The following is a 13,054-nucleotide window of genomic DNA, read 5'->3' as shown; positions in this document are numbered from 1 at the left end:
GCTTTGGTAGCAACTTTGTTAGAAGGAAGTTTCCTGCAAAACAGATGGCAGGGCAGGTTGGGAAAAAAGTGTGGAAGTGTGAGATTATTAGCATCCTTACCTGTGTCTGGTGGGTTTCATGGAATAATGGCAAAACAAGGGCAGGTCCCAAATTCCCATCTTTACTTACAGGATGCAGACAGCTCTATGTATACACTGAGTTTGTGGCTTCTGTCAGCTCATCACACATAAAGTGCTGCAAATGCCACTAGAGAGCTCCTCATCTATTTAAAGCCTTTTAAAAGATTTTCCTTGAATTATGTGGGGCTGTACCTCTTATACCTTACCTGAATCTGCTCATAAATTTATATATATTTATATTTATGTATATAAAACCATAAAGATGCCAGAACTATTTGATTTCTGTGTTTTTATTACCCCTTGGTGCCAGCAGACTTTGAATTCCCCAGAACAATACAATGAATACAATTTTTAAAGAGCTGGGGCTTGAGGAACAGTGATATTAAGGGTCTGCAATTGGTCTTTTCTTTGGAGGTACATATTTGTATGCAGGCAGGTATGGGTGACAGCCAGCTTCTGCTCCTGCTCACATGTGGTGAAATGACTCTTGATTCCAGGCTATAAGGAGAGTTGTTACATTCTAGAACTGGTCTTTTTGTTTTGTTTTGTTTTGTTTTAGTATCTCATTTTTGTGTGCAATACCAAAGAGAAAACATTTCCTTTGGGATCAAAGCTTTAAAAACTTTTTGCAGAAGTCTTTTTAGCATGTCCAAGATCCCCAAGGGAACCTTTAGAGGGTGGGATATGGATGTGGTTTCGTAGTGAAGATGAATTCTCCCCTTCTGTGCAGATGCCAAATGCAAAGATGTTCCTGAGCTCAGCCAGCCAAAAGATTACTCTGCATCATGCATGCTAACCCATGCCAAGAAAAACATTGATTTTTTTCTTTAGAAGCTGTATACAGACCTGTGTTCCCTGGAGCAGTTTTGGGGATGCAGGGAACATGAATTCTCTCCTTTATCTCCTCCTGTACCCGGGTCATCTTCTTATGCCTACAAGTCCTCCAGGAAGCAGGCAGGGATGCAGAGGTTTACTTGAATGATGCTGCTTCCTGATGCTACTGGAAGTGCCTTCTTTTAAAGCCTGTTGAAGGAATAGAGCAAAAGAAAACATTAAACCAAATCTAACCATTGAAATGCTTTCCAGCCCTAATAATTTACTGAGGATTATCTTTGCTGTTTTCTTCAAAGTACGGTTTGTGTGCCCAGTGCATCTTGAACTAATTTGTAAAGTAGCCTCAAAGAAGTCGGAGCCAATGTAGAGTCCTCTGGAAGTTGTCCTGGCAACCACTGATTGGGAGCAAATAGAGACAAAACAATCAATTTATTTTCATCAGGTAACTAGAGAAAAATGATATTATATAAAATTAAAAAGTATTTTCTGGGCACACCGTGACTAGAATCAGATTTTGGATTTTCCTCCTTGCCCTCCCCATCAAAACAGTATTTCCAATTTCTCTGGTTACCCCTGGAATGAAACCCATTGTCCTTGCACTCCAGAGCACTGGCAGCAGCTAATAGATGCTCCAGAAATATTCCTGGATATTAACATTCAGATTGTCTCAGTTCTGGTGCGTTGAAACTCATTGGAGTGTAAATAATACCCCGTGTAGTTATCAAGAGCAGCAGACGTTGAGCTAACCAACAGATTTCTCTGGTTGGAACAGGGCGAAGCAGGAAGCGAGACAAATGCCAGAACACCGAGGTTTATCCTCAAGTGGAAACAGAGCCGTGTCCCTGCCAGGAGTTCACTTCCCAGCCCCACGGGAACTGGTCCGACTGTGTTGTTGGTGGAGGGGCCTCCCAAACACGGCCAGGATCCCTGGAGTCCCACTCAGCTTCCCAGGAGTGTGGCCAGGGCGTGCGTCTGCGCGCTGTCGCCTGTTACGACGAGACGGGCAGACTGGTGGAACCATCTCACTGTAGCACTTCAGGTAAGGAGGTACCAAAAAGCCCACAAGATTTTGGCATGCTTTAACACTGGCCCAGCAATTAAACGGAGTGACAGCTGCTCTCTGTTAATCCCCCTCCCTGATAAAGGAGAGAATAAGGGAGAGAGACTTACGGGTTGGAAACTAAACTACATAGCTTTAATGGAACAGTAATGGTAAACAGGGAAAATTACTGAATGTATACAATTATACAGGAAAATTGATACCACGTTACTCCCCTCACTCCCCCAATAGCTCTCACGTCACCACCAAGGCTGCAGAGCAGCCTTGGGAAAGTCCAGGCTGGAATCCTGGAGTCAGCAGCAGTTGGGAGCTGGAGGCAGGAACACACAGATCCAGGCTGGCATGGATCAGGACCACAGGCAGAGGAATGGATGAATCATCCCAGGATGCCAAAGCAAACAGGGACAGGTGAAGAGGGGGAAGCAGGAAGGGGTTTGACCCTCATGATCCCTCAAATTTATACTGAGTATGACATGTATGGGATGGAATAGTCTGTTTGGTCAATTTTGGCCATCTATCTTGTCCTGTTCCTCCGCAGAGGAGGGCCTCAGGTGTAACCTTTTTACTCCTTCCAGAGGGCAAAAAGTTTCTCAGAGCTGAGCAGTGTTCTTGGTTCTGCACACCAGTCTCCAGGAGTTACTATAAACATTGAGTGTTACCAGTCCCAGAAGCAGGCACTGACTGAGAAACTTGCTGTTAATTTCAGCAAGTGCAGCTACTTACAAGAGACTTAGCTGAAAGCAAAAGTACAAGACAGAAAATTACCCTTATCCTGGCCCAGACCAGGACAGATGTGTAAATAGCTCAGCATGGTTGCCTGCTCATGATTTTGGAGTCCTCTGTAGGGGTGTTCCTGCTCACTTGCTGGAGCAGCTTTGACGAGGTTGCTGGGAGTGTTGGACACCCTTCTGATATCTACTTATTACTCTTAATATCAAATTTTTCCTCAGTAAAAGGGTCTGCTGGCACTGGGAATGAGTAGAAGAGAAATAAAGTTGGCTCTGATGTCAGAATGCTGGAGGCAATTATTTTTGTATGTATTTTAAAACATGTAGTTTAGTATGAACTACAGAGACGCTGTATTTCAATTAGAATTTTTGTTTGAAATTTTGTTTGAAGTTATTTCCTGCTTCAGCTTTTACTCATTTCTAGGTTTTATTCCTTTCCACTAAATTTAGAGGTGTATGTGTGGTTGTTTTCAGCATTGGGAATTTTCTGGAGACAGTCACGTTTAATTACAGAACCCCTGTGATGTCACCTGCTGTCACTCATGCCAAGGGCACATGACTTCAGCAGTCAGTGATCTCATTCTTCCAGTTCCATGCCAGGCTCCAGCTTAAATTGGTGCACAACAAATATTCCTGTGTCACTGCTTGCTGGGGCTCTGGGCTGTGCTTCTCTCCACTGATAATTCACATGTAATCGAGTATCCTGTATCAAACAGAAAAAGGGCAGAATCAGAAGCAGAGCAAGCAGGAAATGTCATTCCATCTGGATATTTTCTCCCAGTTTTTATGATATGTGGTTTGTTGCAATCATTATGATAAATCCACTTGCAGACAAAAGCCCTTGTCCTAGGGGTTAATTCTGCACCTCCGCTGCTCCCAAACTCCTGATGCTGTCTGACTTACAGTCACAAAGCTTTGTAGTCCACACCGTGTGATGTAGTAGGTTGGAAAAGTGCTGGTGAGCTATGTGATGGGAGGGGGAGAAGTGATATGTCAGGAGGAGATTAAGTAATTCAACAGGAATGATGACTCTTCCTGAGTATATGGGGAAGCAGAGGAAGAAATGGGGCTGCTCTGTGGAGGGTCTTCAGGATTAAGGTCGGCAGCCTGAGCTGCATGTAATAAAAGGAGAAAAACCCATCCTAATGAAGTGATTCAGTCCTGGAGTGAATTCCTCTCGCAGCTGTTGATGGCTGTTCCAGCTGGCTGCACAGGTTCATAAAACAGCTTTCCATGGGTTGTGTTTCTACAACGTGCTGTTGTGCCAATTGATTGTGCCTCTGTGGCCCATGAAGGAGGAATGCTATACCTTTCCCCAAAAACATTACCTTTTCTTCAGCAAAAAGGGAGCTGTGGGCTTTTGAAAGGTGGGGTTTCCTGTGCCGTGACTTGCTCTTTTGAAAAATTCAGGGTTTTTATGAGTAACAAAAAGAGGAGGTTGTCTATGCAGGGGGAGGGGGGCTTATGAATAACCTTGATCCTACTTTCTGTCAGTGGTATTTATGTGGCATTTTTAGTAGTCCAGCTTCTCTCAGGGAGGTAGTAAGGAGTGGTAGCTCAAGGGGATTATTATTGGCTTTGTTGTCTTTACTTTTATCAGAGTAGAAATGTTTGCAGCATCACCCTGGCCCAGGACCTGTGTCAGAGACCAGGGAGGTGGTGGGTCCTGTACAGCAGAGCCCTTTCATGTGCCCTTTCTCCTACACTCTTATTTACAGTCTGCTCTGAATACCTTTAGGTTTGGAAGTGGGATGTAAAGGAGGGGTGAGTTCTTTCCACCTTTTGGATGGCACATAAGAGTTCCCCTAACGGTGAGAGTTCCCCTATTACTCTCCAGCCAGACTCCTGTTTAGTACCCAAGATGTCTAAACTCCTAATTGCTACCCAGTCTTGAACACCTTCTGTTCCCTGGAAATCGAGTAGGAAAGCAACATTGCCTCAGTCTCCAGAGGATGTGGATCTTTTGGGAGCTTGAGTGCTCCAGTTCCATCTCTTGGGACCTGCCTTCCAGCCACAGCAGCTGAGTGAAGATAAGCCAAATATTTATGGTCTCTAGAGCTGGGAGCTTTCAGAATGCACTTTTGAACACATTATTGAATTAGTGATAGAAACAAATCATTATCCAGTTAATAATTAGCAGTGTGTTATTCAACCGTAATAGAGAAGAGCCAATTACAGAAGCATGCCCAGTTGCTAAGCCCTGAGAAATTATTCATGGGAGTTTTGGGTTTTTTTAAGCAGCTCAGTTTGTCTTGTTCACAGTAAGCATCAGGTGACCTTTTAACATTTGCTGGCTGACCACATTTATGGCTAATTAAGTCTTTGTCTTATATATTGAATGCAAATCACTGTGATATCAAGGCATTGTTCTTGCTTTATGAGACGTGGGGATAAGTGTGTTCCTCTTTTACTTTTCAGGTCTTCTGACTTTCAATTGTTTCCTGCTCTATTCCTTTTGCAGGGCAGTGCTTTTCATTCCTTTGCCTTGAACCAGGAGACAAGTGAAAACTTGTAAGACACAGACCTCAGTTCTTTGCTGGGTCCTTTTGAAGAACTTTTTCAAAAATGCAGAAAGACAGATGTAAGGATGCAAACTTTGCCTTAGAAGTAGGTTTAAGTTTGTCCCAGATTTAACAGTGCCATGGGTACAAGGTGTAGGACAATGAAGATGGAATAGAATAGGTCCGTTTTAATAGAATAGGTCAGTTTCTACCTTTTCTAGAGAGCAAACTCTGGGCTCCTGCCTGCTCTGGAAAAATTTCATCTTTACCTGACTGAACCTGGCTGCTGAACTCACCGCTTCAGTAGGGTTTAGTTCCCTGTGTCAGTGGGACTTATTACATGAATGCATTATAGTTATCAGGTGATGTACTGTGAGTTTGAGACTAACATAGGAATTAATCACTGCTCAGAGAGGCTCTGGGGTCCTGATCTACACTATGTTTTGTGAGAAATTCTGCATTTGCAACTGGGGGGGAATAAAAACCAAACAAGCCCCCCAATAAAGTCAGTTCATCGGTGTTAGTCTAGACTCCAGCTCTCCTAAGTCAGTGAGCTGCAAATGCAGTAACCCTTTAAGAATACCTTCTCCACAGGAGATGGATTTCCTCCTCATTGGTGTAGTTACCACATACAGAGAGAGTATCCTCAGGTCCAAAAGCAGTGCAGACAAAAGCATTCAGATGTGTTTTAATGGAAATGCACTGCTGGTTTACCTGGTGCCTACAGTTTCTTCTGTCAGGACCTGACACCCATGTCCTGACCCAGCACAGCTGGGCACAGCTTCTGTGAACATTTTGGGTCAATTCTAGTGGCTTTGCCTAATTTACCTGTCCTCACTGCAATTTAACCTTAAGTTAGCTTGTGATACTTGGCTAGAACGAGCTTAAGAATTTTATTCATTTCTATGCCAAAGCTTTTCTCTCTTGTCCAGAAAAATCCCTAGCTTTTTTTTTTTTTTCCCCCAGACTGGCTTTTGAGATAAGTCTACTGCTTGATTTTAGTGGTTTCATAGTTTTTCTTGATCACTCATTCACTAATCTCAAGAAATGAGGAGCCTGTGGTTTCCAGATTGAGCTAATGCTTTTTTCCTGGAATTGATTCACTCTTCTTTTCTTTCCTTTAGTTTGCAAATGGAAATATGAAATTACAGACAGAGATGACTGTCTCTAATTATATTACAGAAATGTATTGAGGACTGACTTGCCTTCTAGTCCACAGGGTCTCTATTCTCTGGCTGGTGTTTGGACCATCCTCTTTGGACATGAAATTCTCCTCTTAAATGTGGTTCATCTACTTCACAATTTGTCATCTGTGTTCCTCATACCATTTTTAAACTTCTGTCTTCTTTTTTTTTTTTTTTTTTTCTTTTTTTTTTTTTTTTTTTCCAGTATTTCATGTAGTTCTTTTGCCTCTCCTTTTTGCATGCTGTGCCAACAGGATTTTTTTTTTTAATCTTAGAGGAACATGGGGTTCCTCATCTGTTCCAAATCAAAGGCTGGGGACTTCTGTGCTCTTGCTCATAGGTTCTGCTTTTGATCCAATGGGCAATTTATGGAAAGCAGGAATTTATGAAAGGGGCTTATACTATTCAAATTCTGCTTTGCTTGCAACAATAGGAACCTCAACAAAAAACACAACAGACAAATAGATCCTGGCTTTAAATCAGAAAGCAGTTAACTTCAACCTACAGTCACCTTAGAAAGCTTTAATTATCTCTAAATTTATGAAGGGCACAGCAGGGATGCTCACATACCTTATTCTCAACGATGCAGGGGTTTTTTTTTGTGTGTGGTTTGTTGTGGGTGGACAAATCAAAGAGGATTGGGGTTGCTCAGAGGGTTCCCCAGCCCCTGCTGCTGCAGAGGTGGGTACCACTCAGTTCTGCCCCATCAGGACAACCTAACATTGGTATGGGGAAGGCTGATGGTAAGGTCACTCCTTGAAAAAAATCATCTTTAATCCCAAATAGTGGCACTGGAGAAGAGATGTACCAGGAGGAGTCAAAAATTCTGGTGGCATAAAAAGTCACAGTTTTTGTGGTGGCTGGTAGGATGTTCCCTGCTCCAAGGCACATCAGGGCAGCATGTACAAGCAGTGACAGTGCTGCTTCTGTCCTGCCTAGCAATGTCTCCAGTGGTGAGAGATTTAGGACAGGATGCAAAGGTCATGGATCAGGAATTTCAACTCCTATTGCTGAAAACCAGGTGGTGTCAAGTCTCATGAAGTTTGATTTGCTGAAAGGTCAGGCCAGAGTAAGGCTGCATTTATTTCTACCAGGTGGGTTCCTTTGGGGTTTACACTCCCTTACATGAAAATCCTGGCCACCAGTTTGATGGACATTGCATGACTGATCAACACAGGGACCTGCTCTAAAACCTTCTGGTGTGCAAATCCCTGACTTCTTTGAGGAGAAAATGAGCTAGTTTCAGGTAGCTTTTAATCACCAGATTTTAAGAATTGTTCTGGCAAATGGTATTTGTGTAGCTCAAAAACTGTAAGCAGAGCTTTATATGTTTAAGAAACATTAACCCAGACTATCCTGGACTGATAGCAAACTTACCTTTCCTACCAGGTAACAGTTTGGGGGAAAAAAAAAAATTTCAAAAAGCTACATTGGATAAATGCCTGTTAATTTTTGAAAGGTTACCTATTCTGACAATTACCATGGCACATATTTTTCCATAATTTCCAATGAAATTTTGCAGTACTCCCTGGTTTTGTTTTTAAAATCTTCAGAAATAGAAACTTCTCTGAGCCAAACTTGTTTTTGAAAATGCCCCCTAAGCATTTAATTTCATTCTTAGTCTAAATTAAATTTTATATTGAAATTTAATTTTTTTAAGCACAAACCATTATTTCCACCATCCAACTAGTTTTAGGTTTAAGCAGTTTCTTAACTTCCATAACCAGCATCCTACGATCACCTAATGGATGAGGTCTCATCCCTGTCAGAGCCTCACTTCTTTTACAAGGCCAACAGGCAACCAACCCTTCCTCAGCTCTCTCCCCAGCTCCATCCTTGGGATGTCTCCTCCTCCCTACAAGTGAGGGAGCAGGAGGTGGTCTTGGCACCATCAGTTACTGATGCCATGTAGACCGTGTGTTCAGGCTGCCCTACCCTTCTGCTGGCATTTGGGTTTAATTAAATATTACAATACTCCTGGTTCTCTCTGGTTTCCCCTGTGTGGCTGTGCAGTCGATCTTTCTCTGGCCTTTTTATTATAGAAAAGTGACTGTGTTACTTTCAGGACAAAGGTTTTCAAAGACTGCTTGAGGAAAAAGTTTCTGCTATAAAGTCACCTTACTGTCTGCCCATCCCATCCCATGGCATGGGAATTAAAGCTGAGATTGGATCACGGGGGGGCTGAAAGGTGTTGCCAGCTGCAGACAGGGCTGTCTTCCCCTCATGTCCCTGCTTCAGGACTCTTCAAAGCCACTGTCACCTTCGACTGGTTTCCACCTCTCTCAAAGCTTAAATAGCTTCTAAATTTAGCCCCGAAATCCTGGCTGGGTTCTCCTCTGGACCTCTCTCTGACATTTTCTACACCTCTCCTTGGGTGTGTGGTGACACTCTTAATTACAGCTGTGCCTGCCAGGGGAGCTGTAAGCACAGAAAAAGAGCCCATAAAGGACCTGCCCTCCATTTCTTGTTTGGCTACAGGATTTCTACATATTGCTCTCATAACAGTGCTCAAAGAGCATTGATTTATTCCCTATCTTTTCCGTTCTTTTTTTTTTTCCAAAATCTGTTCTCTATAAGACAATTTGGCTACAGTTCTTCCTTGCTGGATGTTAAAAGATTTATCAAATAAAACTGAGTCACAGGACAACTCTTCAGACATTGCTGTTCTCTTATGTTTTTCTGGCAACAGAATCAAAAGTAAACAGCCATCAAAAAGGTTATTTCTGAATGGGTCAAACTGGCTATCAAAGCAGCTTATTTAAAGCAAGGTAAGACTTGCCCTGAGGCATTAGTACATAGAAATGTACATACTTCTAGTTCTTTAACTTCTTAGAGATAGCAAGCATGCATTTTATGAGGAAATATTTAGACAATTTGGTCTTTGTGCTTCATTTAGTCATAGTGATGTCTGTTGTTACTCCTTGGCTCTAAATATAAATCTTCATAGCGTGTCCTTTTTGGACAAATTTTTTTAATGCTTTTTGCTTCATTCCATTAAATGAGCCTTTTGAAGAGGTGGCTGTACCAGACTATGTGAAGGACTGATTTTTTTACAAACCTCCAAGAGGCTTTCTTGTGCCTGATGATCACTGTCAGCCTCCACTTGCCAGACCACCCCTTCCCACCCTTGCTCACATCTGTGCCTCTTGTTTCTATTATTAGGCTAAGTCAGTTTTTCTGTTTTTGACAGGCTGATTAAAGCTCTTCCATGGGAATTGGGAGTGTTTTTAGTGTAGAAATAGTAACTTGGTGTAGAAATAGTCTGTCAGAGGTTTAGGACAGCTTTGATAACAAGTTAATGCACTGGGTGATCTACTGCCTTGGTTCCTGCAGCATGATATGGCCAGGGTATCTCTTTGAAATGTGGCCTATCTCTTCAGCCCTGTTAATGTATTTGTCTCAAATACAACTTTTTAGGAAGCAAGGCTCTAATAAAATGCTACCATAGAATGATAAATCTAGAATTGACACGTTTCTCTCCCTATGTGTCATTCAATTTAATTGGTTATATTTGTATATTTTATACCTTGTTAGCCTAAGTCTCTTGCTGAATTCTGCACTGTAGACTTTCCCTGCTCATGGAGAACTTCATGATCCCTTTGTGATCTGTGTAGCTGTATGACACATAGTGACACAAAATAGTAGAATGGTTTTGGTTGGAAAAGACCTTTAAGATAACGAAGTCCAACTGTCGACCAGGACTGGCAAACCCCCACTAAATCCTCTCCCTAAGCACATCATCTATGCAGCTTTTAAATACTTTTCAAGAATGGTGACCCCACCAACCCCCTGAGCCCCCTGTTCTAATGCCTGATAACCTTTTTGGTGAAGAAATTTTTCCTAATACCCAGTGTAAACCTGCCCTGAACATTTCCTCTTGTTCTATTGCTTGTTATCTGGGAGAAGAAGCCAACACCTACCCTCTCCAAAATTCTTTCAGGTAGTTGTAGAGAGTGATAAGGTCTCCCCTCAGCCTCCTTTTCTCCAGGCTAAGCCATCCCAGTTTTCTCAGCCATTCCTTATAAGTCCTGTGCTCCAGACTCTTCATCATGTACTGGTGGTAATTCACAGGATCCCTCTTGTGTCTTATATGAGTATTTTGCAGTGTTTTTTAATCTGATTGTCTTTTATATAGCTCTGATGAGCAGAAATTTCAAGCAGATCTATAGGTTACAAATCATTTTTCTCTATAAAGTCATGGGTTCATAACTTTACTGCTGGTGGGGAGCCCTGTTGCAGCATAGTAGGTATTTTAGTAGAAATGGACCTGAATTAGGAAATGTGAATAAAATGAAAGATCAGCTCAGTCTGCTGTAAGCATTATCATAATGGTATTGCTGAGTAACAGGGAATTTATCCTGTCTTAATCTATTCCTAAGTCTGAGATTTACTTTGAAATCTCTCTGTCCTCCAAGGTTTGCAGATGAGGGTGATTTAAATTAAATTACTGAGAGCTTGTTTTGCAAAACTTCTAGTATTCCTCACAATAGATAGAGAAGCCTTCTGTGAAATCTTGGATCTCGTTTGTACTTGGTCACATGGAGGAGTGACCATAGAAAATCTATTATTTAACAAGATTACATCACTTTCTTCTTCTGTCTGAATTCATTGAAATCCTCCAGCAGAGGAGATTGAACTACACAGCCAGAGTGCTCAAAGTCATGCTGCAAAATTGAAACAAAAGTCTATCAGGAATTCAGTACATCAGTACTCTGTGCTAGGGCCTGCAACCATCACAAAAATGTCTTATTTCCATCTCAAGGTTTTCAATCATCTAAATGAGTTTTGCTGTTCTCCCCATGCCTAACCTGTGGAAAAACAGGACTATTCCCTTTCTTAAAATCCTGTTTCCATCAGATGTTTTTTTTACTGTAGAGCTTTATTTAAGAAGGTCAGGTGCCTTTGTATCCCTGTCTCTGCAGCAAGGTGACCTCTAATAGCAGGAATGAAACTCTTTGTACCTCACAGAAGCGACCTGGCCATGGGAAAAGTGCTGATGGGTCTTCCCAATGCTGGTAATGGTTAGTGCCAGTATAATTAAAGTGTGTAGTTAGGTTTCTCATGTAGTGTCAGTGAGATGAGAGGGTGTTGAGGCAGTGTATTGATGTCAGTGTATTGATCTGAGAGGTCAGGGTGTGATTCAGATGCAGGGACAGCGAAGAGGGAGGCTACAGAAGTCACTGAAGGCTCAGAAGCTTCTCCCGAGCCTCTGCAGTGCTTGTGTGACCTCTTCTTGAACAGAGACATACTTGGTAATGCCTCCCCAGTTTGTAAATTAAAGTACTAGAAATGTACATTAAAAGGAAAAAAAAAAAAATGGTTTTTTTTTTTTTTCGTGTTGTTACGAGTCTTCTTGCTAATATTAATTGCACAGGGACCTACTGGCTTTGTGTTCCTTTCTTCTGCAGTCACCCCATGGTTTATTTTGTCTGAAATAAGAGCAGTGTTATAATGCATGATACTTGCCTAATTATCAGGCTACAAGGGAATGAATCAGTGCTCTGTAAAACAGATACTGTCACGTTGTTGTCTGAGGGAAGCTGTCTAAATGAGGCTTGTCTGTGTCTTGGGGTGGCAGCTTGGCAGCTGAAATGAGGTGGCATGTTGTGCTGCTGGTGATGAACCTCGTGTCTTTAGAAGCTGGCAGAAAGATACTCTCTGTGGAGGGCCTGGAACTCTGAAATTGAGTTTCTTAGTGTGCTCCAGCAGAGCCTGAAACCATTGACCTTCAGGCCATACGTGATTTACTGATGGAGAGGGGTATTTTTGGTGACATTTGGCAGCAGCTTTCTCTCAGTGATGGACCCTTGGTTCTGGAAGGTGCTTCCTGCCTGGTCCAAATTGCCCCAGCCTATATTGATCTTCAGAGCACTCTGCAATGTACATCTATTTTCAGAGCTACCATGCAATTGGGCCTCGGAGAGAAGTCAGCTGCAGGAGAAAAAGAGGAATTTGACAGTCTGTGGACAATTTAATCTTGTCTTCATGATGTATTATGGAAGTGTGTTCAGCCTTTAAAAAAAAAAAAAAATCATTATATTATATAACCCACAATAATAAGAAGAAATAAACACAATCTCAGGTCTGCTTTAAAAAGCTGCTTTTACTATCAGCTGAGTAGCCTGAAGAACATTTATGCTGAACAATTCATAATGAAGTACAATGGCATGAATTTCTTTTATGATGTACACAGGATGAGGACACAGATAAAGAAAAAACTGCTTAGGTTTTTTTGGACAAAGAAGATGATTTTCTCAGTAGTAGGGTGATGAGCAAAGCATATAGAAAAACACAGCTGAGCTACTACCCTAACTGCTATTGATCCCAGTGGGTGATTTATTTTTTATGTTTGAGTAAGGACTTTCTTAAGACTTCAGGGTGTCCAAGAGCTGGTCCAGTCCTTTTCTGCAGGGCTGCAGCCCCAGGAGGAGGGGGAATAACTTTCACAACTGCTTTTTGAGCCCGGACAGATGTTTGCAGTGGGTTTCTGCCTGTCTGCATTGACAGTTCCCTTCAAGATGAATGGACACTGTGAAGTCCTATTTATTTGCGCTGTTTATTTGCACTCAGAAGGCAGCAGATGAGTCTCTCTTCTTCAGAAGAGTTCTCAGCTTGTTCTGCAGTCTG

General features: G+C 42.0%; 1 protein-coding gene across 1 annotated transcript in view; it reads left to right on the top strand.

Annotated features, from left to right (window-relative positions):
- The window catches only part of THSD7B (thrombospondin type 1 domain containing 7B), a 313,731-nt gene that overhangs the window by 213,182 nt on the left and 87,495 nt on the right, over nt 1-13,054 (top strand). Inside the window, exon 15 of the mRNA XM_071746457.1 lies at nt 1,727-1,993. Within this exon, the coding sequence (XP_071602558.1) occupies nt 1,727-1,993 (267 nt within the window). The remainder of the gene's footprint in view (nt 1-1,726; nt 1,994-13,054) is intronic.

The sequence above is a fragment of the Heliangelus exortis genome, chromosome 6, assembly GCF_036169615.1.
Source record: "Heliangelus exortis chromosome 6, bHelExo1.hap1, whole genome shotgun sequence".
Taxonomy (NCBI): Eukaryota; Metazoa; Chordata; class Aves; order Apodiformes; family Trochilidae; genus Heliangelus; species Heliangelus exortis.
The sequence above is the reverse complement of the archived record's forward strand: the minus strand, read 5'-3'. Positions and strand labels throughout refer to the sequence as shown.